The 25,642-nt window shown below is 36.8% G+C and overlaps 3 protein-coding genes across 3 annotated transcripts; 2 read left to right on the forward strand and 1 right to left on the reverse strand.

Annotated features, from left to right (window-relative positions):
• Window positions 1-419: 419 nt before the first annotated feature.
• Window positions 420-8,110, reverse strand: LOC147865299 (uncharacterized). The gene is made up of 9 exons (XM_087318080.1): window positions 7,868-8,110; window positions 6,327-6,504; window positions 5,939-6,026; window positions 5,696-5,868; window positions 4,649-4,736; window positions 4,288-4,497; window positions 2,851-2,921; window positions 2,030-2,397; window positions 420-1,263 (listed from the first exon to the last, which is right to left on the reverse strand). Exons 1-9 carry the CDS (start codon window positions 7,983-7,985, stop codon window positions 845-847), a joined length of 1,713 nt encoding a protein of 570 aa, XP_087174206.1. The 5' UTR covers window positions 7,986-8,110; the 3' UTR covers window positions 420-844.
• Window positions 8,111-13,878: 5,768 nt separating this feature from the next.
• BRCA1 (breast cancer susceptibility1) lies at window positions 13,879-20,613 on the forward strand. Its single transcript, XM_087318657.1, has 16 exons — window positions 13,879-14,016; window positions 14,263-14,316; window positions 14,418-14,488; window positions 15,093-15,248; window positions 15,386-15,444; window positions 15,580-15,607; window positions 15,649-16,376; window positions 16,452-16,520; window positions 16,598-16,714; window positions 16,825-17,418; window positions 17,505-17,605; window positions 17,709-17,892; window positions 18,374-18,604; window positions 18,798-18,963; window positions 19,144-19,262; window positions 19,960-20,613. Exons 1-16 carry the CDS (start codon window positions 13,949-13,951, stop codon window positions 20,299-20,301), a joined length of 3,087 nt encoding a protein of 1,028 aa, XP_087174783.1. The 5' UTR covers window positions 13,879-13,948; the 3' UTR covers window positions 20,302-20,613.
• Window positions 20,614-21,681: 1,068 nt separating this feature from the next.
• LOC147865301 (tyrosine-protein phosphatase RLPH2-like) lies at window positions 21,682-25,281 on the forward strand. The gene is made up of 4 exons (XM_087318081.1): window positions 21,682-22,360; window positions 23,779-23,846; window positions 23,933-24,100; window positions 24,980-25,281. Exons 1-4 carry the CDS (start codon window positions 21,766-21,768, stop codon window positions 25,178-25,180), a joined length of 1,032 nt encoding a protein of 343 aa, XP_087174207.1. The 5' UTR covers window positions 21,682-21,765; the 3' UTR covers window positions 25,181-25,281.
• The last annotated feature ends 361 nt before the right edge of the window (window positions 25,282-25,642 follow it).

Genomic DNA, 25,642 nt, shown 5'->3' on the forward strand with positions numbered 1-25,642 from the left:
ATTGAGACACCAAAATCAATGAAACTTACAAGGAGCACTATGGAGAAGATAAATTTGTGAGGCTCAGAATGAAAGGTAAACCACTGGTCATAATATATGATGTGGTGGATAATGCCTTATGCTCTGCTTCACATGTAGAAATAGATGAACACTGCCTTTTGCTTCTTACTACTGCATGAATGTGCTCGGATCCAAGCGAAATGATATTATGATGTACGTTTTTTGTCCTCTTATTTTTGGCACAATCTAGAGTCACTGTAATGAAGCAAGCATAATGTCGTATGCTGTAAATAAACTAAGTATTGTACCTTTGACATAATTTATAGCTCTTTCATTTACCCTAACAAATCAACACTTTCTTCACTGGGCATGCTTGACCAATAGCAATTATTGCAATCGAAGACAGGATCACCTTCATATCTATACAATACACATACATTAATAAAGTAGAGTGAGTTATTGCATTACAATCATCATCAATACAGAAAGAGCCAATGCAAAATATTACTAGTGAAGTGCTGATAAATCATTAAGTTAGAGAAAATGCAAAGAGCGGCTCATTTCGACTACTCTCCATGAACACTAACCATATGATACAGTTTGCCCATTTGTATTCCACTTGAATAAACGGGATAGTGGGGAAAACAAGAGATCTAAACCCTGGTCTTTCGTATGAGATATCACAGCCACAGTAAGATTCATTGGTTTCCATGAGGGCATCAAATAAAAGGTCCGTCCAGTGAATAGAGGGAAAGAATGTGGTTTGAATATCATAATAAAAGGTCAGGGATTTCATCAGGCATTATCATGGACATGTAGCTAGCAGCACATTCCATGCACATTATCAGGGGTGGCAACTCCAATGCAATGCATCTTTGATCCCATCTTTGTAGGCTCCTAGACTATGGTCTGATAAAAGAGACTTGGACAAAATGATCTTCCTAAACCTTGATTTCGGGTTCAATCCCTTGATAACATTATGCCGCATTGAAGCTGAAACGTCTTTCTCAGAAACTCTTTTGCTTGTGATTTTACTCTCTGCAGCTGTAATCTTCTTCGCATCTGCAACAAGTTGCAAGGAGCGGCCACTTGAACTTGATGATGATGTGTTTGCTTCTTCAATAGGAGTTCGTCTTATATGATATAGAATACCTGGAACGACCAGACTGCAAGGTTTGATGGGAGCTCCATCACTTTTGATTGTGCATGTATTTGAAGACGCTGGTTCATCCACAGGAAAATCTGGTGATTGTCTAGCAGAAGCTGAAAAGCACAATTTGAATCACTTGTCAGGAACAATGTCACTTCCATTCATTTGGTTTTATAGCTGACACTACTGTAAATTATAGACATGTGAAAAGCTACAGCAAGCCCCTAGATTTGGATTGTAAATACATCACTATTTATTAAGTTTAATGTTGAATGATCATAAAGAATTAGATAACAAAATGAAGTGAAACTTATTTTATGATGAGAGATTCATGTGAGTGAATAAAAGCAATGTCTCAAAAATATTAGGTAGTGGAAACTATGCAACACCACTCATTTGAATACTGAGGTTTAAAATGCTAGAATGACAAATTAGGGAACTATATATTGATAAAATCATTTGAGAAATAATGAGTTGATGTTAGAATTTATTTTAAGCTACAAACTCAAGAAAGAAAATATCATTTAAAGAGGACAGTTAACCAATGAGAGCACTTTTCTCATTGTCAAGACTTGACTCCTTAGGTGCTGCCATAGCAAAAAATGGGACAAATATGATTTGTCATACAGACCACAATTTGAAACACGCTCAAATACAATTGATTCACTGAATTAGTTAGCCAGATTGCAACGCAAAACTGTTCAACAAAACTCTGTGCTTTTCAGAATGAGGTTTCGTGACTACATATTAGTTTTCAAAAGACAAGCGGAAGCGTGTACAACCCAAGGCTACAGTAAAATACCACTACCAGCACAGTTTAAGTCTTATCTTCAAGGGCAACTTAAAAAATGAGGTTCAATAGTATTTCATGAATATTACCTGGTGTATTTAAGTATGACCTGATTGCAGATGATCCTATTGATGACACCAATCCCAGAAAGGTTTGAGGTCTAGGAGTTTGAATGCCCCAGGTAGGTGGGGGGGCATAGTATCCTTGTGCGTATCCATTCATATATTGCCCAGGTGGAGCATAGTATCCTCCTGTAGGATATGGACCAGGACGAGGTCCGTTTATACCAGCAATAAAGGATTCCACCATGGCAGCGTAGCTTGCACTCTTTGCATGTTGGATGAACGTTCCAGGTGTATAGCCCAGAGAACGTTCCATGTTACCTAATGCAGAGTTTGTACTGTTAACCAAAGAAAGCATCTTTTTTGCAATGCCACCATCTTCTAAAACATGATCCCTGCATAAGAATTATAAGAACTTCACATACCTTTTGGAACAAAATGGTTGACACGGATGTTTTAGACATACAACAACAGCAAAACGAGTTGAATGGTTTTTCTCTTTCACAAGAAATGCAAAAAACAAAAAAATTGATGAGATTCCATTTGTAGAAAACATCAAACAGATCCTGACCTAGACCTATAGGGACTAGGATATCCATTGCTTTTAACCCTGTTTATATAGGTTTGTGGACAGATTTACATGCCATAATCCCAGAGACTTTGACTTCTTAAACCATCTTGAAGGAGGAAAGACTTCCTAGCCTAGTCTTGCAGCAATTACAAAGCAAAACATTTTATTGATGAAATTAAGGCTGAGTAGTTTTTGTTATATAAATGGAAACAGGTATCATTTAAAAAAGCCTGTGAGCATTTAGGTACTTGGTAAGTTCCAGACGTATGCGCTATACCAGTCTGTTTCCAATATCTCCGAACGCAATTCTTCTAAGGCTGCTACACTTACACGAGTAACAATATCATCCTGTAAATCAAAAAAATGGATTATATATGTCAATAGACCCCAAAAAATGTGCTAAATATTAACTCAAATAGTGCATTCTATTAATGTTTCTTCGAAATAAACTGAACTTTCAGTGTGAAAATCCAATGCAAGAGAGAGCCTGCATTTTTTCATCAGATGGTCATGATTGAGAATAACAGTGAAATGGAGTAATTAAAATCATCGGAGCAAGAACACTTGGAGAACAAAGCAACGTAAGAGAATCAGTGGAAAAAGCAGATGGAAGGAAGTAGCGAAGGTGGAAATTTCATATAGGCAAACAACAAGTTCCTCAAAGAATCTGAATACTCAGAATATCAAAAAATAGAAATAGGAAATTAACAAACAGGACGAAATGTTGACTCACCCCATGAAACATGAGTACTATTAACTACAACACTAACAGACAACATTACGACCATGAAGGCAAAGGAAGCCCAAACTGACCACATTTGGTTCCAAAGAGAAGCTACATGGCAGGGTTTGCAGTTGAAAACAGTTAGTTCACTGGTTGGAAAAGAAAAAGAAGATTGACATGAGCTTACTGCTACAGTTGCGGTTGAGAACAGTTAGTTCCCGACTGATTCCAAAATAAAAAGAAGATCAAAATGAGCTTACAGTCGGTCATGTCATCAAAAGTAGGGGGTACGAGTGGTCACCTGAGCCCAGAAAATTGCAAAATAGATCAAACAGCGTGTATAGGGAAAATAGACTACAATAAAATGAAAAGAAAACCAGAGGAATGGACCTTCCAATGGGAGGCAACAGTTCCAAAAAGAGAAATTTACAGTAGATAAAAGGAGCATCAATTGTGCATCATGACCTGACAGCAAGGGTGTCCCAAACCCTGACATGACAAATGTAAAGTTGAAGATCTAGGATTCTCTCATTCATTACCTATCCGAGACATCGTGATCACATCCTGAATCCTAGTACCTGCTTTAGTATTTCAACATGCATCTATCTCTAGCATCTTCATGACAGGAATCTTCTGAGGTTCTTCAGCCTCCATCTGGAAAGGAATTCATATCTGATACTCTTCTAAGCTTAGAGTAAGAATTATGATCATCTAATTGCTTGGAATCGTTGTGTTCTTTTAACAGTTAAGGATCGCCTCTATGATCATCAATTCTCACCCCTTAATTGGAATAATGTCAGTAAATTTTGTTTAAAACGGCAACAATCAAAGGCACACAACATATAGAAATATTTGCAACAACATGGTTCTATTTCTTGCTGTGTCCTAACATACACATTAACAAATTAAAATCGATGCAGAATGTAATGCACATCAATAAATAAAACTGCAGAGTCTACGAATTTCAGCCAGACATTTTTCATCATAAACCTGAAGGACTACATTCTTTATGAAGGGTGCATGTTCAGAAAGAAGCTTGTCTACACAGGGTGGACATCCAAATCCCCAGCATTCAATCATAGAAGTTGGAATCTCGAGCCTTGATGATATACCACCATCAACATGCTCATAGAATAGAAATGCCAGCAAACATGCAGCACCTGCTCCAAGGGAATGCCCAGTCAGAACCAATTTGTATCCCTGTTGATAAAATTAAAAAAATGGAGAAGATATCAAAGCCTATAATTTTATGAAAAGAAGAATCTATGTCACGGAAAATCTGCCCCTCATTTTTATGAAGAGAACAACTTATTTACAGGATAATAATCAAATATGTGTCAATGATACTTACTTGATTCTCCCACATTAGATTTTTGAGGTTTTCAGTCTCATTATCTGCAATCCAGCGAGCTGCAGACAGTATCCCAGAATGTGCATACCTGTAAAGATAACATTTTCCATACTTGATGAGATGGAATATCAAGTGAATACAGCAATTGCAATACAATCATTATTTCACTATAAACTAGAAGGTCTGATTATGACAGTGAAGTAATATCCACCCTTTTTGGGATGTACAGGTATCATATCATGCTTGCTTTTCTGCCTATTGTGATTTTGCAACTAGAATTGATTTTACTGATCCCTTACGGATGAATGCCTTTTGCAAATGTGGACATGAACTTGATTCAGTTTAGTGGTAGGAAACCTCGAATTTCAGAGAGAAACCACAGAAATAGTATCAGAAAGGGTAGGTTTGAAAGGCAAGATTACCCAACTATTGCAGTAATTTCGTTTACAAATTCATTTAAATATTTATAACATGAGATAGTCAAGGGTGCACATTCAATCATAGTAATTTTGGACATTATAACTCTTTGCACAACATGATGATCAAATTTTATCTACAAAATGACATGCTACAAGTGTATCTACATTTGCAAATCTTGTGTTTCTTTAACATCATCATCTTGCACACATGTTCATCACAATTTATCGACAAAATGACATGCTACAAGTGTATCTATAGTTGCAAATCTTGTGTTTTCTTAATATCAGCATCTCGCACACATGTTCATCACACACACATATCAAACTTATGCACTTCATGAGAAGTAACACAATGTGATTTCTTTTAGGTAGTAGTCCAATGCAGAGATTTTCTTTTAGGTAGTAGTCTAATGCAGAAATGTGCAGCAGGCCTACACGTTACAGCAATATCATGACTTTATCTGCAGTAGGTTTCCATACCCTAATATAATACAGGGCTCCCTCATATGAATCCATTCAAGATATTCCTCTGGTATAAGTAACACATCACTCATACCATCCAGTTATATTAATAAAATCAAACCTATATGATTTTCTGGGCACATTCTGAATTATAACTGAGACCTACCCGCCTTCGAAGGCCTCACTATGAGGTTGAAGATCCGTTAACACATCAGTGGCAGCATAAGTACCACGGATACTCAGCACCACACGCCTTCTAGCACTATCAACAGCAATAAAATATGATGGCTTTGATACAGAAGACTTGCTCACATGTTTCCTTATCTGTTCCTTTTCAATCTGCTTAGAATAAAACCAACATGTTAGAAAAATACCCAAAAAACAGAACCTGTTAAGAACAAGGACTCGCCTTCAAGAAATCGATGATAGACTTCTCATCAGCAAGATAAGATGCCCACGCCCAGTCCAACCAATACAATAGCTCTTCAAGTTCCTTTCTATAAGCATACCAAAATAACAATAAGATGAAGCAGCAATAACAAATTAATTATTAATTTATGCTGAACAAAGCAAAATGCCATCATGACTGCCTGTGTATTCAAGTAATTACACATGTTATCGTTTGTGGGTGCAACTACCCTTTCAGGGGATGGATTAAAGGAGTGACATATAAAAGATTAAATGCAAAATGTGTGCACCACATGTGGATATGCATGCGAAAGCTCTAAGTGGTTTTGCAAACCTTGGATCAACAACATTCATAAGAACCCTTAGGAGTACAAGAAGTCAAAACTTACTTTTCTGAAACAATACATCCATCAATGGTATCTGTGCTTTGTTCAAGTGCATGTCGTGTCGCTATTTTATATAGACCTAGGGTTAGATCTGATAAATCCCATCGACTCATTCCAGAAACACAATTTCTGATGCTCTTTGCGACTGCAACAAGCGAGCCATCATCTGAAGTTCTATCTCCTGACATGAAAATAAGAAGATCTGAGACAAATCTTCAAACTCCAAAAAGAAAAGACTGGGGATTCGAACAGTGCAAACATGCATTGCCAACACAAACGTCCTTTGTCAAAAAATCCTTAATCGAGAAATAAGCTAGAAATACATAGCCTGCAATCAGTGGCTGAAAATTAAGAATTCCATGAAGTTTGTTCAAATTATTCATTAAAAGAATATCACAACGGTCTAAAGATTTTTCTCTAAAACATTTTATAATTTAGAGATTGATGTACCTTCAATTTCAAAATTGAAGGTTATCTTCAATGGTATGAGAAATTCTCGTATCTTATCTACTCTCTTTATAAATCCATTCATCAAAAAGGCATCATCATGCCACAATGCACAAGAATTATCTGACTACATATTACTATTGCAAGGTGTTCAAATTTTCAAAGTCCTTATGAATTTCATCAATTAACTACATAAATACGATCATTTAAAAAATCATGACACAATTGAGGATCCATTCCATCGTCTTCAATATTATAACATACTCACAAATTTTATCCACTATGCTTATGTATCATCATACCATGATTATCTTACATGGTATTTATAATTTCTACTATATCATCACCAATCTGAACACAGAAAGCATCATTTGAGGACAAGTACCTTAACAGAGATGGCCATTCCATGGTCACAATGCCCTCATGGACCACACCTACTTTAATATCAAAACAATCATGCCTTACTGTCCATGATATTCACCTTAAAAAATATCCCTATTCAATGGTGTACAATGTCCTCGTGGATCTCATCTACAATATCATAAAAAAGCATCATCCCCTACCATTTCTAAAAATAATTACCTTAACAAAGATCATCACTCCATTATATACAGAGTTTCAATGTCCTCAAGCCCCATGGTCACAATGCCCTCATGGACCACACCTACTTTAATATCAAAACAATCATGCCTTACTGTCCATGATATTCACCTTAAAAAATATCCCTATTCAATGGTGTACAATGTCCTCGTGGATCTAATCTACAATATCATAAAAAAGCATCATCCCCTACCATTTCTAAAAATAATTACCTTAACAAAGATCATCACTCCATTATATACAGAGTTTCAATGTCCTCAAGCTAGTCATGACTATCATTACCAATTTCGAGGTTATTACCATGACAGATACTATCATTAAAAATGTATGACAAACTATCCCTTTCAGCATTGGAACTTATATTTAATGTCGTACCATTCCATGATGGTATGGAATGTTCTTGTGGATCTCATATAATTTATCATCACAAGGCATCGTGCCTTACAGTTTCATGACGATTACCTTTAGATAGATGATTATTCAAGAAAAGAATATACCTGAGAGGTAGGAAGAGAGGGCAGGCTGAAGGCATTCCAGGATCGATGGCGCAGGAGGAGGAGGAGGAGGAGGAGGAATCTGAGGTTGAGCCTGAGGTCGACGAAAAAAGAAGTCCATAGCTCCTTCCTTCTGATTCTTCTTCTCCTGCTCCTCCTCGTCTGCTTCTTCTTCTACTTCTTATTCTGTGACTGATACGCTTCCGTCTGTGTCTGTGTCTGTGTCTGTGTCTGTGTCTGTGTCTGAGTCTGTGTCTTCTCCCTCTTCCTTCGCTGTGGCCGCAGCGGGGATGATCGCGTGCGGAAGAAGCCCAGTTCAAATTCTCACCATCACATTCCTCCCACATATGTTTTTATTTTTTTGTTTATTTATTTATTTATTTATTTATTTATTTATTTGTCTATTTAATATTTATTTATTGATTTATGTGTCTATTTATTATCATTTTTAATCTTCTTTTCTTTTTGTTTATTTATTTATTTATGGGGTTCCTAGATCACGTGGAATAGCACCACAATATGTTGTTCTTTGTTGTTATGGGGGGGGGGGGGGGGGGGGGGTTAACACCACTGTTGGTTTTTGTTGATGACCGACCTCCATTCGGGTTGTGCCCGCAGTGCAAGTTGGAGCTTCCTATCCGATTCTCATTCGTGACCTTTCTTCGGATTCATGCTGCTTTTCTTATGCACGACCCACGCATCGCTTAGTTGTTCATGACAAGGCATCCATATCGATACGATATATTTTTGTACAACAAATGGGTCATAGAAGAAGCGTCTACGTTATCTAATGGTCCCTTCTACTTCCTCCCGTTTACTTTGCTAGTTAGTGAACATGATTCCTAAATTGGATAGGTGTTGGGGTTAAAAAGGTCTACCAAGGCAAGGCCCCGTTTTTTTTAATGGTTCTAGTTAGAGGATGGATTGGTAGAGCATTGGAACATTGGTTATTGCCTACCCCAATCGTTGGCACTTGGCAAAGCACCTTGCAAATATAGGTGATGTCCTTTTGTATCATGAGCCAATCGAAGGAAGTTCTAACATGTTTTCCAAGCTATGTCTTTGTAGATGACATGCTCGCCCATAGCCCATTGTGTGCTTCCTTATAGACGTTATTTCTTGTGGTCGAAGATATATCAATGCTAGATATTGTCCTTTCATTTGTAGTATAGGGTCTCTTCGAAAATACAACTTATTTTGGTTGTGTATTACAAGGCATTTGCTCTCATCTCTTCACGAGCCTAACAAGTATTGAGTCAGTTTCTGAAAGCCCAATCATTTCCAAAATCCATTAGTTTGGGTCATCACTAAACATTGTGGTATAGTTGTCGAGTATGGTACTATGAAGAAGGTGTCATTTACTCTCTTGCATGTTTCAACTTACTAGAGTAATGATAATAGTCCACAACAACTCTTGGACATGTAGAAGATTGAGAATCGAGTTCATGTAGGACTGACATCGAACATGTGAACATCATACTATTGGTGCTTTTGCTATCATGTACAAAAAAGAAGAGTGATCAACGAAGAAGGTGAATTTCTAACACAAGAGGCAATGGTGAAAGAAGGCATTATAGCTTGAAGTATCGTTGAAATGCACCTAATCACTAAACCAATAATAAACATGTTTGTCTTAATGAAATAAATAACTACTAGATAGAGACATTTCATATGTCTCAATTAAATATATATTTGATAAGTGAAAAACATTACATAGCTAAAAAAAAATTTAGTGAAGAATCTTCGTGACAAAAGTTGCTCTTGGTGGATGAAAATGGAAGAGAATGAGAATTAAGATGTAGCCTCATAAGGTTGGCGCCCCCAAAGGTCTCTTCCACGTAAGAGCTTCTACCCCTTTACACAAGTTGGAAACTCTAAAAGGTCCCTTGCACATTACTAGCCCATTGGACATTCGCCATTACTACACAATAAAGGGTAATTTCCCACAAATTACACTACAATAATGTTTTTTGCATACAGTTAGGTAATGATCAATATTAAAGTTTGGAAATATTATACCTTATAGGATATTAAAGCCAATGAATATGATGTTATCTTCCTTAACACAAAATTGGAGAGTGTTCATCCAACGGGATTGTTGGTGCATTTCATCAAGGCCATATTGATAAATTCTTCTTCCTTTTCAAGGAGTGAGTGATGTAAAGAGACCAAACTGAACATGAGATTCTTGTACAATAGAATAAAACAAATAATTATGAGAGAGGGAGAGAGAGATCGTGTATGCAAGACAATATTTATAATAGCAACAAGGCAGAATTGTCAATAAATCAATCAACATCACAAAAGTGGAGAAGGGGTGCATTATATTGGGATACCCTCTCATCACCTTCTCACTAACTTTTTGCATCGATGAAAGTAGGAGCATCATCAATAGACAAGCATACATTAGCTTTGCTCTTTGCATCATTCATGTGGCCCCATAGGTCATTGTACTTGTATGACACAATTCACTCGTGGAAGCTATTGACATTCAATGCAAGTGCATAAAAACATATGACATTTGAACAAATATGCCCAAGTGTTTTTATGTGTCTCAACATGGGCCCAACATGTTAACTTGTCCTTATCATAAGAGCGCAAGTGTCATTGGTTGATTGGTGTGGCCCATCTCATTGTTATTGCCAAATACATTGTCTTTTTGTTGATATGTAGTAGTTCTATTGTGGTCAGTGAGCGTTGTCAATCCTTCTCATGTTAACGCCATGTTGATTTTATGTATCGAGTTCTATTTGATCTCCCAACAATGCAATACAAGTTACAATGTTTGTAAATGACAAGTATTATCGTATGATATTGACCAATTATGATGTACTCCACCTATATCATTGGATTATGTGACTTACCCATCTATTCATATGCCATTAACGGATTTTGGTGGAATATTGCATGAAATTCAGGAGACGTGTGGAGATTCTACATAATGTTTAGAGCTAAAAGGTTAATATACAATTATCTAGATGCATTTTTAGCATATTGTCCTTAATCCTCATTGATTTTTATGTTATACACTTGGTGCCTCTCGAAGTTTCAGAAATGTTGCACTTAGTATTTTGTGCATTGATGTATGTATGCGTGATAGAGATAAAAATGCAACCAATGGGAGCACAATGGCCAACTATGTGTTATTGGGTTGAGCATTGCACTCCTTATTTCTAGAGTTAGTAATGACGATGAAAAATACATCAAACTTACGGGTTTATTGACTCGATTTGTTTGATGCCAAGTCTCTAAGTTAGGTAATTTCAAGTGTGTAAGATGTTAGGACAACCATAAAGGTAATGCAAATTGTGAAATATATGTAAGCATGCATCTTTATTTCAAGGTTCCATGTAACTAAGAGTCGATTTAAAAAGGGTTTATTTGCAAATGTTGAATTGCATTTACAATACATGGATGTTTCGTGATTGTCCTCGTTGGGACAAATACTCAAATGGTGTATGTGGTTAAGCTTGTGATCAAGGTTTAGTCGTGTCTTGAGCGACAAGGTTAATGTTATGTCTATTATTTAAGCTATCATTTCTAGATCATGCATGACCTAAGATTTTGCTTCTTAAGTATTTCACAACATCAACACTAATAACTTTTGGTCATGCAATATGGATGAGATTTAAATGAACACATGGGACGGATAGGTCTTTCTATCACAAATTGGAATACCTTCAAGCAATCGGTGTTCCAAATATACCAAACGATAGTGTTACTTGTCATTTGCCATATTTGAAATTCACATGGCGCTATTAGTGGATTCAAGAGTATAGTTGTTATTTGCATCATAATGTGTCTTAGAGAAAGAGCATATGCAACATCCTCCTACTCATATAACATTGGATGGTCTTGTATAATTGCTCACAATACAACCCCCCATGTATACACCACTCGGGGAGGTACAAGTATTTATAGTTTTAAGGTTCTTTTCCATATTTCCATCACAAAATCACAACTCCACAAGCAATGGTTAGGAGTCTCCGATGGATGCACACAAAACAAAGTTTACCAGAAAGTTGGATAGAGATGGTGCATTCATGTAAGAGGTTCTTCAGACAACATAAAGGGGCAACACTCGACGTGCGGGTTATCATGGTGTAGACAAAAAGAAACACTCGAAGAGAAAAGACATCAAAATGTATGGGGGAGGTACATACACACACATGTGTATAGAGAGGGAGAGAGAGAAAGAAAGGTATATTACGTCTTCTAAGGTCAAATTTGGGCCATGAGCCAATTGGTTTACAACAAAATAGAATATTTACCCATTCATCGAAAATATAAAAAATAAAAAATAAAAATAGAGCTTAAGCTAAATAGTTCTAGTAAAATAACAAACATGTTCTATGATGAAATAGCTTTATACTAGGCCTAGTTTCATTTCTATCAAAATCTCTCGAAAAGAAACAGGAGGTCAAAGGGTTTCGATGTGGATGTGGCCCCCCGTGGTCCCAATGTAGAAGGTACCCCAACCATAGCTTCTAGTTGGCATAGCTCACGCTCCCTTATCTTTGTAATCGTTTCTACTCCACGTCGAGTTGTTTTGAAGCCCAACATCCGAGGGTATTTGGTTGTTCTTTGCATTTATGCTTCCTCAAGAGAGAGATTGAGTGGTGTAAGTGTACCCACATCCATCGTCTCCCCTTGTTCCTGAAAAATTACACTACTTACATGTTGATGAATATTAAAAGGGTTATGGTTAACACTTTGTAGCTTATTCTCCCTATGTTGTTTTAGCTCTAAGATATCCTTACCTAGTCTCTTTATATCTGGGGTATCTAATAGTTTGGAGAGGGTCCTAATATGTCTTGGTATTCCACCCTTATCTTGGTATAGGTTGGACGCTTGCGCGTAAAGTGATACTCATCCTCTATCTCTATGTGACATAATCTACAGAGCCTTTCCTCTCTAGGGACTCGATTAGCCCAACCATTCTCAATCTCAAGTTAGTGAGATGATATCCTAAGTTGTCCAATGGCCACCCTTAGTGCATTTGATAAGAATGTATCTAGATATCTTGGTTGTGTAATAAAACCTAACTCGGAGAAGCGCAAGAAGTGTTCCGTATAGTACACCATTTTAGATGGGAGTGGCTCTCGTGGGGTGATCAATGTATATCAGGTGTAAATTTGCCATATATTCTTGGTGTATTACTTTATTATGGTCTTCATAAGATATACGGTTTGATCAACCCATGATTGTACTTAAGGGGAGGTAGGTTATTAATGTCTATGTCATTTGCAAGTAACCAACTCACTATAGTGCTATACCAAGAGTTAGAGTTTCTAGACACATATAGGGATCGGGATGCCTCAAAGGCTCGACTGGAGATCCTATATTGTGGTTGGCTATGTATCCGATGAATAAAAACTACCACTTGGAAAAGTGCTTCTACTAACATCAGGGGCAAACTGAACTTTGCTGTAATAAAGTCATGCGGTACTGTCGATTTGCTTCGGAGTTGACGTGATCGCATCGTCACCAAAGGTCTCTCTAATTGCGTCCACATGAAAGATGGTAGACCTGGAGCCCATACTATTGATGCATACACGAGGGAAGGGGTCACTAATGAGTCGAAGAGCCATCCCTTAGTCCGTGGCTCTTGAAAGTATGCTTGGTGGCATTGTCTCTCTAAAAGTGAGAGGGATGCATAGCCTCTCGTTGGCCTATCTTTGGCTGCCTGGGTCATCAAGAATTTACCAGAACGAGCACTAAAAGTGACTCCCAAGTATATATATGATCCGACTACCTCAACTGGTTTATGAGAGAGGAGTAGGTGACATTTACTCCTAACTCGGGACGATGTATGAGAGCAAAAGCATACATGTACGTATACTGCTATACATATACATATGCGTATGCGTATGCGTATACGTATGCGTATACGAATGAGAGAGGAGAGAGGAAGGCATTGGAATTGGAATTTGGAGGGAAGGGAAGACTGAAAGAGATAAAAAGAGTTTCAAATTTCAAAGCCATATTTCCTCTCCCTCTCTTCTACAGCTTCTTCTTCTTCTTCTTCCTCCTCCTCTCACTCACTCACTCTGTCTGTCTCTTTCTGTCTCTTTGTATCCTGCGATGGCTGCTGTGCTACCCGATTCAAATCAACTAGATCGTCTCGGACGCGAGCTCAAGTGCTCTATCTGGTAGATCTCTTCGTCTTCTTCTTTAATCCCCACACAGACCCAGACACTCACACACAGACACACACACATTGTTAACTTAGAGGGAAGGGAAGAGAACAAAAGAGACCGTGGAGTAGAAATGAACACAAGTTAAAGCGAAAGGAACCAAAATGAAGGGAAAGGGAGAGAGAGAACCGATTGATCTTTTTGAGACAGAAATGAGTGAGAATCTATATTCATGATAGATCTGATTTGTTGATGTTGCAGCTTAAGCTTATTCAAACAAGCTTCTTCTCTCTCTTGCAATCATACCTTCTGCAGGTAATGCTATTTTCCGAAAACAACTCCTTTTGTCTATTTTATCCGTGCTATGTTACACAAAATGTAAAAATTATAATCTGATGACAAATATATGCTTCCAGGTCTTGTATTTTGCAATCTGTAAAGAGTAGGCCTACATGTCCTCTGTGCAAAGTTCCAACCACTCGTAGAGGTGAGTCTTTCTTTACTTCTGGGAAACCTTGGGATTTTACTAGTCCTAATTTAGAGTTTGAATTTGTATATCTTTTATAAGGTTTCTTATCACCATTTAGGGTTTTTAAGGGGTCAAGAATTATGATGTGTAAGAGATATTTAAATTTTCTTAGGGTCTGTAAGGGGATTCTTCTATCTTCTGTTAAAAGTAGAATTGTGCGAGATGAATCTTCATTCCTTTTGTTTAGAAATCAGAGTTTGCAATCGTTCAAGAAATAAAATAACGGTTTTGCAAGTGACTTAAAAGATGAAATTAGGGTTTAATCAGATCCCAAAAGATGATTATGGGTTTGTAAATGTTGAAAAACTCAAATTAGGATTTGTAGACGTAAAGGGACGAAATTAGGGTTTGTGAGAGGTAAAATGAGGGTTCACAACAGGATGGAAAGTGACAATGTCGTTTGTGAGAAGCGAAGATATAGAAATAAAGTTGCTAGAGAAAATAAATATGAAACGAAAGAGATCAATATATCTTTCAAGGTTTTTTTTATGGGTCAAAAGATGGGAATTGAGCGTTTTTCCTGTTTGTTTTTTATAACCTTTGTGCGTTTTTTCTTCTTCAGAAATTCGGCAGGCTCCTCATATGGACTCTCTGGTTGCAATTTATGTTAGTATGGGAAATGCTGCTGGAATGGATTTTATGGCATCTCAAGCTGCACCAGATACTTCAATAAATCCAGGCAAGTATAACATTCTTGGATTTATCTTGACTTTACCTTGAAAATTTGTGATGGATTTTTCACAAGCTAGGTTAACTTGGTGTTTATGAGTTCTCAGTATTTAAATTTCGGTTTGCAATATTTTTGCGTTCAACTAGCTTTGCAGTAGAAATATATGTTTTCCACAATTTCCCCAGTGACAGATGAATTTCTACAAACTTTAGTGTCTTTATCAGTTCCCAGTATGCAACTTAAGGTGTGATTTAGCTGTTTAAAATTTCAGGGTTCATTTTTTGTTTTTACATATTTCTTAAGCTTTACATAGCTTTATGATAAAAATGTTGCTAGAAGTTTTTTAATCTTATAGTTTAAGTTCTGTTTTAAAATTTAGAATCATCATTTCATTACATTTATAACAGGTATGCATTAATGTCAATATGTCAGTAATATTCTCCTTTTCTAATTGCTGATTATCCAGATACAACGAGACCTGAGCCCTCTAATAAGAAGAGGAAAGTTCTTTCCAACATCACCAATAATGAAAAGCGAATGAAAAGCAAAACACAAGGTGAACAAAAATCTCCAGAGATTTCATTTAAAGGGCATATTCTGGCGAAAAAACGGGTTCAAGTTCCTAAGCCCTCCTCCATGAAAGGGGAATTTGGATTAAACAAAGACGAGAGTACTCCCAAAGAATGTTCAGCTAAAAAGTGTGAATTTCCTGATTATCATGATTTGATGAGTCTACAAGGCATTAATGTCAAAGGGAAAGAAGAATCAGAAGATTTGGATACTGTTGCATTAGATATTGAAATGCCCAAATGCAAGAAGGCACCTAAAGGAAGGAAGAGCAAAAAAGCTTGTGGAAATAAGAGAATAACTAAGAAAAATGAACAAAAAAAAGCCGATGAAGTGAATGCCTATAGTGAAAGTGAAAGGAAAATGAATGGTCTTGACGAAGAATATACGGAACCACCAAAAATTAATATTAAAACTAGTCAGTTAGGCAGTTCTCCAACAGAAGAAGACACCAGGAGAATCAAACTTGATCCTTTCTTTTGGTTAAGAGATGAGAATTCACAAGACAGCGAGGAAATACATGGTACTCAACCCATGGCAAGCCTTTCTGTTGCTCAACCTACTTTCAGTGATCTGAAGGATAGTGATGATGATATGGATTTTGATGAGGTAAGCCATGCAATCCTGCAGATATAAAATTTGAATTTCAAAGTGTCAAATTGACAGAGCATTTGTTGTATTCAGGAAATTGCTTTAGTACGACCTGCTTTCAGTGATCTGAAGGATAGTGATGATGATGTAGCTGTAGATGAGGTAAGTTGTGGTGAGGTTATAAAGTTACTGAATTTAAGTTAAGAGAGATTCATTGATAGGTCTTTTGATTCATTTAGGAAATTATCAAGGATGATGCTACTGTGAATGCTGGTGATGGTTTTGCTGATCACTTCAACTCTAACTGTACAGAACAGACCCCAGAAGCACTCAAAGGCAACTGTCCAAAAGAAATTGTATGTTGATATGGTTATATTACCTTTTATGAATCTAATTGACCTCTAATAGTACATTCATTCCTGCGCACACACATTCAATGACTGATGTTGACATAATTCAACTACAGAATTCAAATAAAGAAGCTATAGCTGGCATTTCACTGGAGAATAAGGAACACCATGTGTGTGAAGTAGAACTTTCATGTAATAGTGGAGAATTTGATTCTCAGGACAAGTTCCTGTCACCATGTGAAAGCAATGGCAAGCAACGGCATTTGAATTCAACAATGAAAGATCTTACTCTACGGGGATGTATATCATTAAACAAAAATACTCTACAAAAGCAAGATGATATTGCTTTAGGGGGCTTGAGGGATGCTCTGAAGACAAAATGTTCTGAGACATTTTTCGATGAATCTCTAAAGACAGAAACAACTTCAAACTGTAAAAGGAAAGCCAAGACATGTGAAGCATCAGGGAAGAGAAGAAAATGTGCTTTGATAGAGAAAGCTATTTCTATTGAAAAGAAGGATGCACTAGCTACCAATGGAAAGAGAAAATTAAATGAGAAAAGTGCCCAAGTTTCTTCTCAGACTGGGCAAGCTCACCCCGATAAGTTGGAGACAGAGAAATCAATGATTCAAGGTCCAATTCTTGAGATGAACAAATCCAACATTTATCACCCTGAATGTATTTTTTGTGGAAGCTCAAAAGATTCTGAGGTAAGAATCAAAATAGGTCTTTGTGCTCTTTTCAAAGATGATTTGTAGCAATGTAAGTATACCTGGTCTTACTCTATGGTATGCAGGTCACAGGTCCAATGAAACATTATAGTCGGAATGGAGTTCCTGTGAAAAAAGTGAATGCTGAAGCTAAAATAATTCATGTGCATACCAACTGTGCTGAATGGTATAATGATCATCCCACCGCCCTCCTTCAAATTTGTAATATCTCTTTTGCTTTAGGTTAGTTCTTTCTTAAATACTTCTGACGTTTCTTGGAAATTATTCAGGGCACCTGATGTTTACTTTGTTAATGACGTGGCCAAGAATCTTACAGCAGAGTCTGTGAGAGGTCAAAAGATGAAATGCAATTTTTGTGGAAAGAAGGGTGCAGCATTGGGTTGCTGTATTAAACGCTGTAAAAAGAGTTACCATTATCCTTGTGCAAGAACTCTCACATGTAAATGGAATGAGGTATGCATTCGCTGATACCTCGCTAGACAACTTTTCTTCGTTGTTATTTCTAGTTTGTAATTTATCTTACTCCTAGTTTGTAACTTATCTTACTCTGAACCTTTACAAATGAATAAGGCAGGAATTTCTATAGTTTGCTGACTTTTCTTTATTGACATATTTTGTTTGTAACTACTTGATCTTATCGTTTGTGATGGAATGAGGTAGGAATAGCATTGAACTCCATAGCTGCCTAACTTTTTTCGTTGTTATTTCTTGTTTGTAACTTATCTTACTCTGAAACTTTGTAAATGGAATGAGTTAGGCAGCTCCAAATTTATGTAAGTAGCATTTCATTATAAACATATCTAATTTATAACTTGTCTTGCTTCTGACTTTTGCAAATAGAAAGAAGTATTATTCATAGCATTGAAGTCCTTCGCCAGCTTCTTCATTACCATTTCTAGTTTGTAACTTATCTTACCCAAACATTTTGTTGTAGGACAAGTTTATCATGCTATGTCCTGAGCATGCATCTGAGAAGTTCCCTGGGAAAAATCAGAAAGAAATCTCAGATGTCACCGAGCAGAAAACCAATGCAACCAAGAAAAGGAATGCAATAAGTCTAGCAGAAAAAACTCAAACTGATAATAGCTTACAAACTCTGAAATGGCAGTGTGGGGCAACTAATAAGTGGGTTCTCTGTGGATCTGCTTTAGACAGTGCAGGAAAGGTATGGGAAGATACTATTTATTAACTAGATTAATTTGAAAAATGCTAACCTAATAACATTCTGTATGTCAAACATTTAATGTTGTCTATAATGTGATCTGTATATAGTTGTGTATTGTGTGATTCTTATTAAAGTTTTTTTTTATGGAATTTCATGACCTTTAGATGCCTTTCAAAATCTGTGTGCATTTCAGGAACAAGTAGCATCATTTGCAAAGCTCACGGGTGCGAGTGTCACCAAAACTTGGAATAGCCATGTGACACATGTAATTGCTGGTACCGATGAGCATGGTGCTGCCCGTAGAACATTGAAATTCTTGTTAGCAATCTTAGAGGGAAAATGGATTCTGAAATTAGATTGTAAGAACTCCACCACTGTTCTTGGTTGATTATTTTGAAGTTGATTATACTTTCACTATACCCATCTCATGCTCAATATATTTTTATCATTGCTGATTACACTCAAAATTTGATTGTTAATTAGGATTTTCATGCATTATTGCCATTGTTTCTGCTTACTCTATTGTGCAATGTAATTAGGGTTGAAAGCCTGCACAGAAGCAAGCAAACCTGTGAACGAGGAAGCTTATGAGGTACCAAGTGACATCCATGGTGTGCTTGAAGGACCAAAGAAAGCTCGGTTGCGTGCGTCTCTCAAGGTATTTTGCACTGTCTATATTCTGTGTTTACCATTATTTTTTTAAAGCCTATCATATAGGAATCAGCCCTGATTTGGTTTGAGGGGAAGCGAAGCGTTAAACGTGGTTTTGCCATTGGAGTTTTGGTTTGGTTTAAGTTCCTAGTTTTTTAGATGGTTTAGTTTGGTTTGGCTGACCCAGTTTGGTTTCTATTTAGTTTGACTAGGTTTATACAATTTCAAACATTTTTATTAGTGAATTCTTAATTTTAATATTTAAAATAATGTGAAGACTTTAGTTTAGTTTTTTAGGTTATATTTAGTTTAGTTTTTTATTAATGGTTTGACGTAATAGTTTAATGGTTTGGTTTGGATCTAAATATGTTGTGAGCATTTGAGTTTAAGTTTGAAGCTTTTGAAGAGGCTATGTTTGAACGGCTTAGGTGTAGATAGTTCGGTTTAAACGGTTTCAATAGGTTCAGTTCAGTTTGGTTTAGGTTCATGTTTGATGTTGATGGTTTGGTTGAACCGTACCAAATCGGGCTGATTACCAGTATCATACTGTCCATTTTCTACTTTTCCTTCATTTGTCAAAGTAATGCATTGTCTTTCTTCCACTTGTTCATGGTCATGTTAAGGCATTTTTCACTGTTGATATTGTATGTTTATCATTATTCGAAAGACAAAATCCTAACCAAAATACTGCAAATTTTGTTTAGGGCACTAAGCTCTTTGAAGAGTTCCAATTCTACTTCATGGGAGATTTTTTGCCAGATTATAGAGGTGATCTGCAAACATTGGTCACAGCTGGTGGAGGTGTGGTTCTCCATAGAAAACCAGTTACCTCAGTTGATGAAGCCTTACAGAAAGAAACAGTCATTGTGTATAATAATGAAGCTTCTATAGGCATTAGCAAAGCTGAGGTAACAAAAGTTTTATGTAGAAGACAGGTAGAGGCAAAGGAGCTAGGCATGTTAGTGAAGAATGCCCATGTTGTTCCTCATCACTGGATTCTAGATTCCATAGCTTCTTCTGAAGTACATGCATTCCCGTTGAAATGAAGGAAATCCTTCATTTTTACTACTTGTGGGCAAAGTAAACAACTCCTTATTTTGTATACAATTACATTTTGCCTAGCCTTGTTTCGGAAATACATTAGGATGGTCCATCTCTACCAGAAAAGAACCTCAAAGCCACCCATTTGTTTTCTTAATTGGGCACAGCTTAGGTAACTACTACATACGTATTTGTCTTGTTCTAGACACCGATTGGGGAGAAGTTCTAATAGCTGATCATTTTGTAATGTTATAACTTATAATGATAACCGATAAACTTGATTTATTGTAATATTAACCTTGCTATATTGAAGGGTTTCAATGAGCATAGAGTAAGTAAACTTGTGTATAATTGATTAACATAATGTTGAATATCTTTAGGTACGACATGGCGTAAGAGATTTTTGTATGTGTTGTATCCTACCTACCTATCTCTATTCTTTAACTATGCGTTTCCTTTGCTCATTTGCATGACAACAAACACTCAGGAACCTTGAGCTTGACCCAAGGTATGAACACATTGCCATCTCCATAACAAAAAACACAAGAGTAACCTTGAGCTTGATGCATATATTGAGACATTGCCTTATCAACATGGATTTAGATGTATGTTTCCATTCCTAATTTGGAAACGTATATAAAAAATGGAGGTGCTCACTGTGCAGATCAATAGTCAATGGAGAGGTTTATTGTGCAGCTCAACAATAGACAATGTGTCTTGTCAATTAAAAATTTGATGCCAAGATGTTTGATTCACTTAGCAATCACGTTGCTTTCACCCAACAACAGATTAAAGAACCATATGTTCACTCTTGTGAGGCCATCACATCTCTTGTTCACAAGTAGGTCATCCATGCCTACAATTGTAGAGATGAATGTGCTTTCAATGTTTCATAAGTTCACAACTATACAGTCCGTCACCACACTCCAAGGGGTGCTTTCACATCTGATTCATGATATATCTATCTCATAACTAAGGTCTAAACAAAGAATGTGTATAGATCTTAGAAGCATCATTATATAAACGTCAATATTATGTGGAAGTACATTGAAGTATATAAAAAATGCCTTATGAATGCAAAGATAACTTTTCATTACTGTCTAAAGCGCAATGTTCTTTTGGAAACTCTTTTTATACATGATACAAAGCACAATCTCTTTTGATGTAGGTATATATGCTTCAACTTGTACATTCTTTCGCTATTATTATTATTATTGTTTGTTTGTTTGTTTGTGTGTGTGTTTTACGTCAAATTGAGGTAATACATGTATTGATAAAAAAACCAAGAGAAAAGTTGTTGAAGGTGGGCCTTGAACTCATGACCTTCCTATTCCTCTTCTCTTCTCTTCTCTTCACTTCCTCTCCTCTCTCAAGAAACAGAGACGTAACACTCTGCACCTCTGCTCTTCTCTCCTCCTTCCGCTTTTCTTCTCTTAACACGAGAGAGAGAGAGAGAGAGAGAGAGAGAGATGGGGCCCGAGGCCAGCCCGATCGTCTGTATCGGAGATATCCACGGATACTTTGGAAAGCTAGAGAGGCTATGGAGAAACCTTGAACTCCGCCTTGGGGCCTCCTTCCACAACTCCACAGTCATCTTCCTAGGTGACTATTGTGACCGAGGACCTGACACTTCCCGCGTCCTTGATTTCCTTTGTGATCTCCCGACTCTTTACCCTTCACAGAAACACGTCTACCTTTGCGGCAACCACGACCTCGCATTCGCATACTTCTTGAAGCTTCTTCCGTCACCTAAGCCACCTCTTCCTCGACGTGATTCCTGTAACGAGTCTTCGATCGATCGTGGTTTTGGTATTGAGTCTCTTCTTGATCGTGATTTTGGTCTTGGCCTTGAACTTTCCTCTACTTGGGATGAATTCTCTCACAATGAGGTGAGAGAAGGATGGTGGTCAGGCCCTGGTTATGAATCAATGCATGTACAAGGTCGACGCTGGGCAGGCATTATGCAAGAGAAGGTGAATGTGAAGAAAGGGACAGAGTACCAGGGATCCACCTACGATGCAGCATCCACCTTTGCTTCTTATGGCTTGCCACATGGAGATCCGGGTATGTATGTCATTGACTAATGATTATAGTGGATACCATACGTGTATGTGTGATCATTTTTTTATGTTTGTTCTACTTCACATGGAGCTTCCCCCACTAGTATAATCTATCACAAAAGATAAATATATATATGTACGTATGTATTTGATTGTTGATACAAGATGAAGCTGATAGCTTGCTTTATCTTGGGGATTTTATTTCAGGAGAGGGGGAGGAAATGGGGTTCACTAAATGGAACCCCTTTTTATTGCAATCATTCAAGGGCTATATAAAAAACTCTGTTTTTGTTGCTTTTTCAAGAACAAAATTCACCTTTTACTATCACTCTCATGTCTTTTAAGTGGTTCATTGTTTAAATACTTGGAGCAAGGATGTTGGGAGAGAAGACGTTAGGCACTTTTGAAGATCAATATGATGAGAGAGAAAACTTCAGCCATCTTCAAGCATCAATATGCAAGTATAAGTTCATATGTGGGTCTTGATGGAGTTCAAAAACCTGATGTGGATTGAAGATCTTTGATGATCCACATTAGAACATTTCTCCAGGGAGTCATGGGGACAATTAAAACCTATTTAGGTAGGGGCCAATGCATATGACTTTATACATAGCATGCAGTCAAAAGTAGCATTCTCGGTCTAGTAACAGAGATCAACATGGCATCATTACCATCTCCACACTATTATTTTGAATATGTCTTCAAAAATAAGTATGAAAGCACATGTTATTTTGCTAACAAGCTCAAAGAAAGTATGTAGCTGCATTTTGGTCTCATCAATAAACAATCGAGAGATGGATTGAGCAAACTTTGTAGTTATACTTATGCAAGCTTATGAAAGGAGTTTATCTGCCATTCATTATCATTGGTTGGAACACCAATGTCCGCTGGGCTTACCAATACTCCTTTAGTTTTAATGTATATAATGAATGATATCTGTCTATCACTTTTATGGTAAGTTATTTTGATATCATCCTGATCTACTCCAAAATGAAGAACATAGAGAAAGTTTACCGGAGAAAGGATCATATGCCACATTAGAGAAATCATATTTCCATCAAAACCAAACTCTAGTTCTTTTGATATTACACTTCTATGGATCGTCAAGAATAATATAAGAGATTGAATCCATGAAGGAGATTATAGAACCACCTATTGAAAATACCTTTTTTAGTGGTCAAAATTTGTTCTAGGCAGGAGTATAGTTGATATATGATCTTTACTGAACTTGGCTTCTCTTCACAAAATCTGGACAATGAATACAGCTAGTCACAGAACTGAAAATGCATTTGTTATTCGGGGTAATCAAACTTCTAAAGAGTCTTGTTATTCCATGTATTTCTGAAGTGTTAAGAGCAATATAATGTGCATATGCAGAGGATTGATACTACTTAGAAAACACTCGGGTACATTTTCCTGCAGGTCTTAAAGACACCATGCCAGCAAAACACAAGAAATTTCTTCAAGAACTAGTGTGGGTTTATGAGCAGGTATATTTTGGAAATATTATTCAATGGCTGATTTAGTACAAGATAAGTAATGTTTATATTCATCTAGATGTGTCATCTAATGCTAGGATGTGGATGAAGAAGTATTTGGCTTTAAAAAATTGATTGCGGTTCATGCTGGTCTGGAGAAGTCAAAACCTGTGGAAAGCCAGATGAACATCCTTCGTGAGAGAGATGTTAAACTGCCTAGAGTTGAACCTCTTAGTGGAAGGAAGAATGTATGGAATACTCCACCTGTAAGTATGTCATGTTTTCTTGAGCTGCATTAATGTGCTTTGCATGCTAAGCACATAAAAAGGCATATGTTGGTATGCATGGCATTGGACACAACCACTGTATGGCTCTAATATGTATGGGTGTACAGAAAAGCATAGCACGTCCTTTGTATGTTTCTAGTATGGATGGGTATGAAACATCCATTGTATGGCATGCATGGGCAGGTAGCATGGCATTCATATGTGCATGGGATGTATGGGTATGACACAACACCATTGTCTGGCATGCATGAGTACATGGGAAGGAAGTGATATAGGTGCATGTCATGTATCCTATCCATGGGCATTGAGTTTGGCTTTAGATGCTTTGTCAGGTAATGTTGAAGTTGTTACACAGGCATAGCAATGGGCACGGTTCGGTTTCAAGGCAAAGAAACTGAACCGTCTATATAAAACAAAAACCAAACCAAACCGTTTAGGGAAAAATTGAAACCAAACTGAACCATTTAATAAATAATTTAAACCTAACCATCTAAATCAAACTAATTAAAACATTTAAATAAACAAAAATACATTAAATTAAATAAGCATTTAAGTTAAATTTATTAAATCAATAAAAGAAACTTTAATTGAACCATTAAATTAATAAACTATTAAGTTAAAAAAAAGTTAACCAAAAACCTATAAACCTTTAAACCAAACCTATAAACACAAGTTTTAGAACCGAACCGAACCGTTTATTGAAAATCCAAACCAAACTAAACCACTAAATTTTTTTGGAACCAATAAACCGTTATGGTTTAACGGTTCTGTTTGGTTCGAGCCGAAACTGTGCCCGTTGCTACACATGCACATTATAATACTTGCTGTAAGTTTGATGGTAAAAATACTAATTTGCAGGAACTGGCTGAACAAAGAGTAATGGTTGTGAGTGGACATCATGGTACAATCCATATAGATGAGCTTAGACTCATAATTGATGAGGGAGGTGGACTTCTCCACCTTCCAGTTACAGCCATTATTCTTCCTTCAAGGGAAATGGTTCGGGACACCGATAAAAGTAACAAAGGAGAAAGTAACAAAGGAGCAAGCTCATGTTGATGGTTGCACTGGGATAGCTTGTAATAATACAAGGTTAAAATATACTGAAAATTTATACGGATGCTATCTTTGTATGAAGAAAACCTGCAAGTTTGATCCTACACAGATCTGTCATCCAAAATTAAGTTAAAAAAATTTAATTTTGCTAATTCAGGAGAAACTTTTAGGGCCGTGAAGATAAGTGTTTCCTTTATAATTAAAATTTTGATGGCGAATTAGAAATTCAATGCAAGCCTGAGAAAAGATAAGCATGCAGTTTTTGACAAAAAATTGAGTAAACTTTTGTAAAATTCCAATAGGAAACTGCTGATGCTGATTAAGTTCCAACTCTATGTAGCTACTATGTCCAACTGTCCATGTACGACATATTATCTCAAAATTTCTTCTTAAATGGTATGTCAGGATGTTTACTGTGGCTCTGCATGATTGCTCTATGAATGTTTGATGAAACTTCCAAAGTTT

Source organism: Azolla caroliniana, unplaced genomic scaffold (assembly GCF_043228905.1).
Source record: "Azolla caroliniana isolate FFs.n. ecotype wild unplaced genomic scaffold, voAzoCaro1.0.p SCAF_4, whole genome shotgun sequence".
In the NCBI taxonomy this organism is placed as follows: Eukaryota; Viridiplantae; Streptophyta; class Polypodiopsida; order Salviniales; family Salviniaceae; genus Azolla; species Azolla caroliniana.

Bases quoted from the DNA above. Each gene is read 5' to 3' on its own strand.
- LOC147865299 (XM_087318080.1), bottom strand. From the start codon at position 7,985: ATGGACTTCTTTTTTCGTCGACCTCAGGCTCAACCTCAGATTCCTCCT. The intron at 6,027-6,326 runs GTAAGTTTTGAC...GTATGCTTATAG, and splicing joins GGATGTATTGTTTCAGAAAA to AAAGGAACTTGAAGAGCTAT. The intron at 4,737-5,695 runs GTAGGTCTCAGT...TTATCTTTACAG, and splicing joins AGTGAGGCCTTCGAAGGCGG to GTATGCACATTCTGGGATAC.
- BRCA1 (XM_087318657.1), top strand. From the start codon at position 13,949: ATGGCTGCTGTGCTACCCGATTCAAATCAACTAGATCGTCTCGGACGC. The intron at 15,445-15,579 runs GTGTGATTTAGC...TTTAAAATTTAG, and splicing joins TTCCCAGTATGCAACTTAAG to AATCATCATTTCATTACATT. The intron at 17,893-18,373 runs GTATGCATTCGC...ATTTTGTTGTAG, and splicing joins TCACATGTAAATGGAATGAG to GACAAGTTTATCATGCTATG.
- LOC147865301 (XM_087318081.1), top strand. From the start codon at position 21,766: ATGGGGCCCGAGGCCAGCCCGATCGTCTGTATCGGAGATATCCACGGA. The intron at 22,361-23,778 runs GTATGTATGTCA...ATTTTCCTGCAG, and splicing joins CTTGCCACATGGAGATCCGG to GTCTTAAAGACACCATGCCA. The intron at 24,101-24,979 runs GTAAGTATGTCA...ACTAATTTGCAG, and splicing joins ATGTATGGAATACTCCACCT to GAACTGGCTGAACAAAGAGT.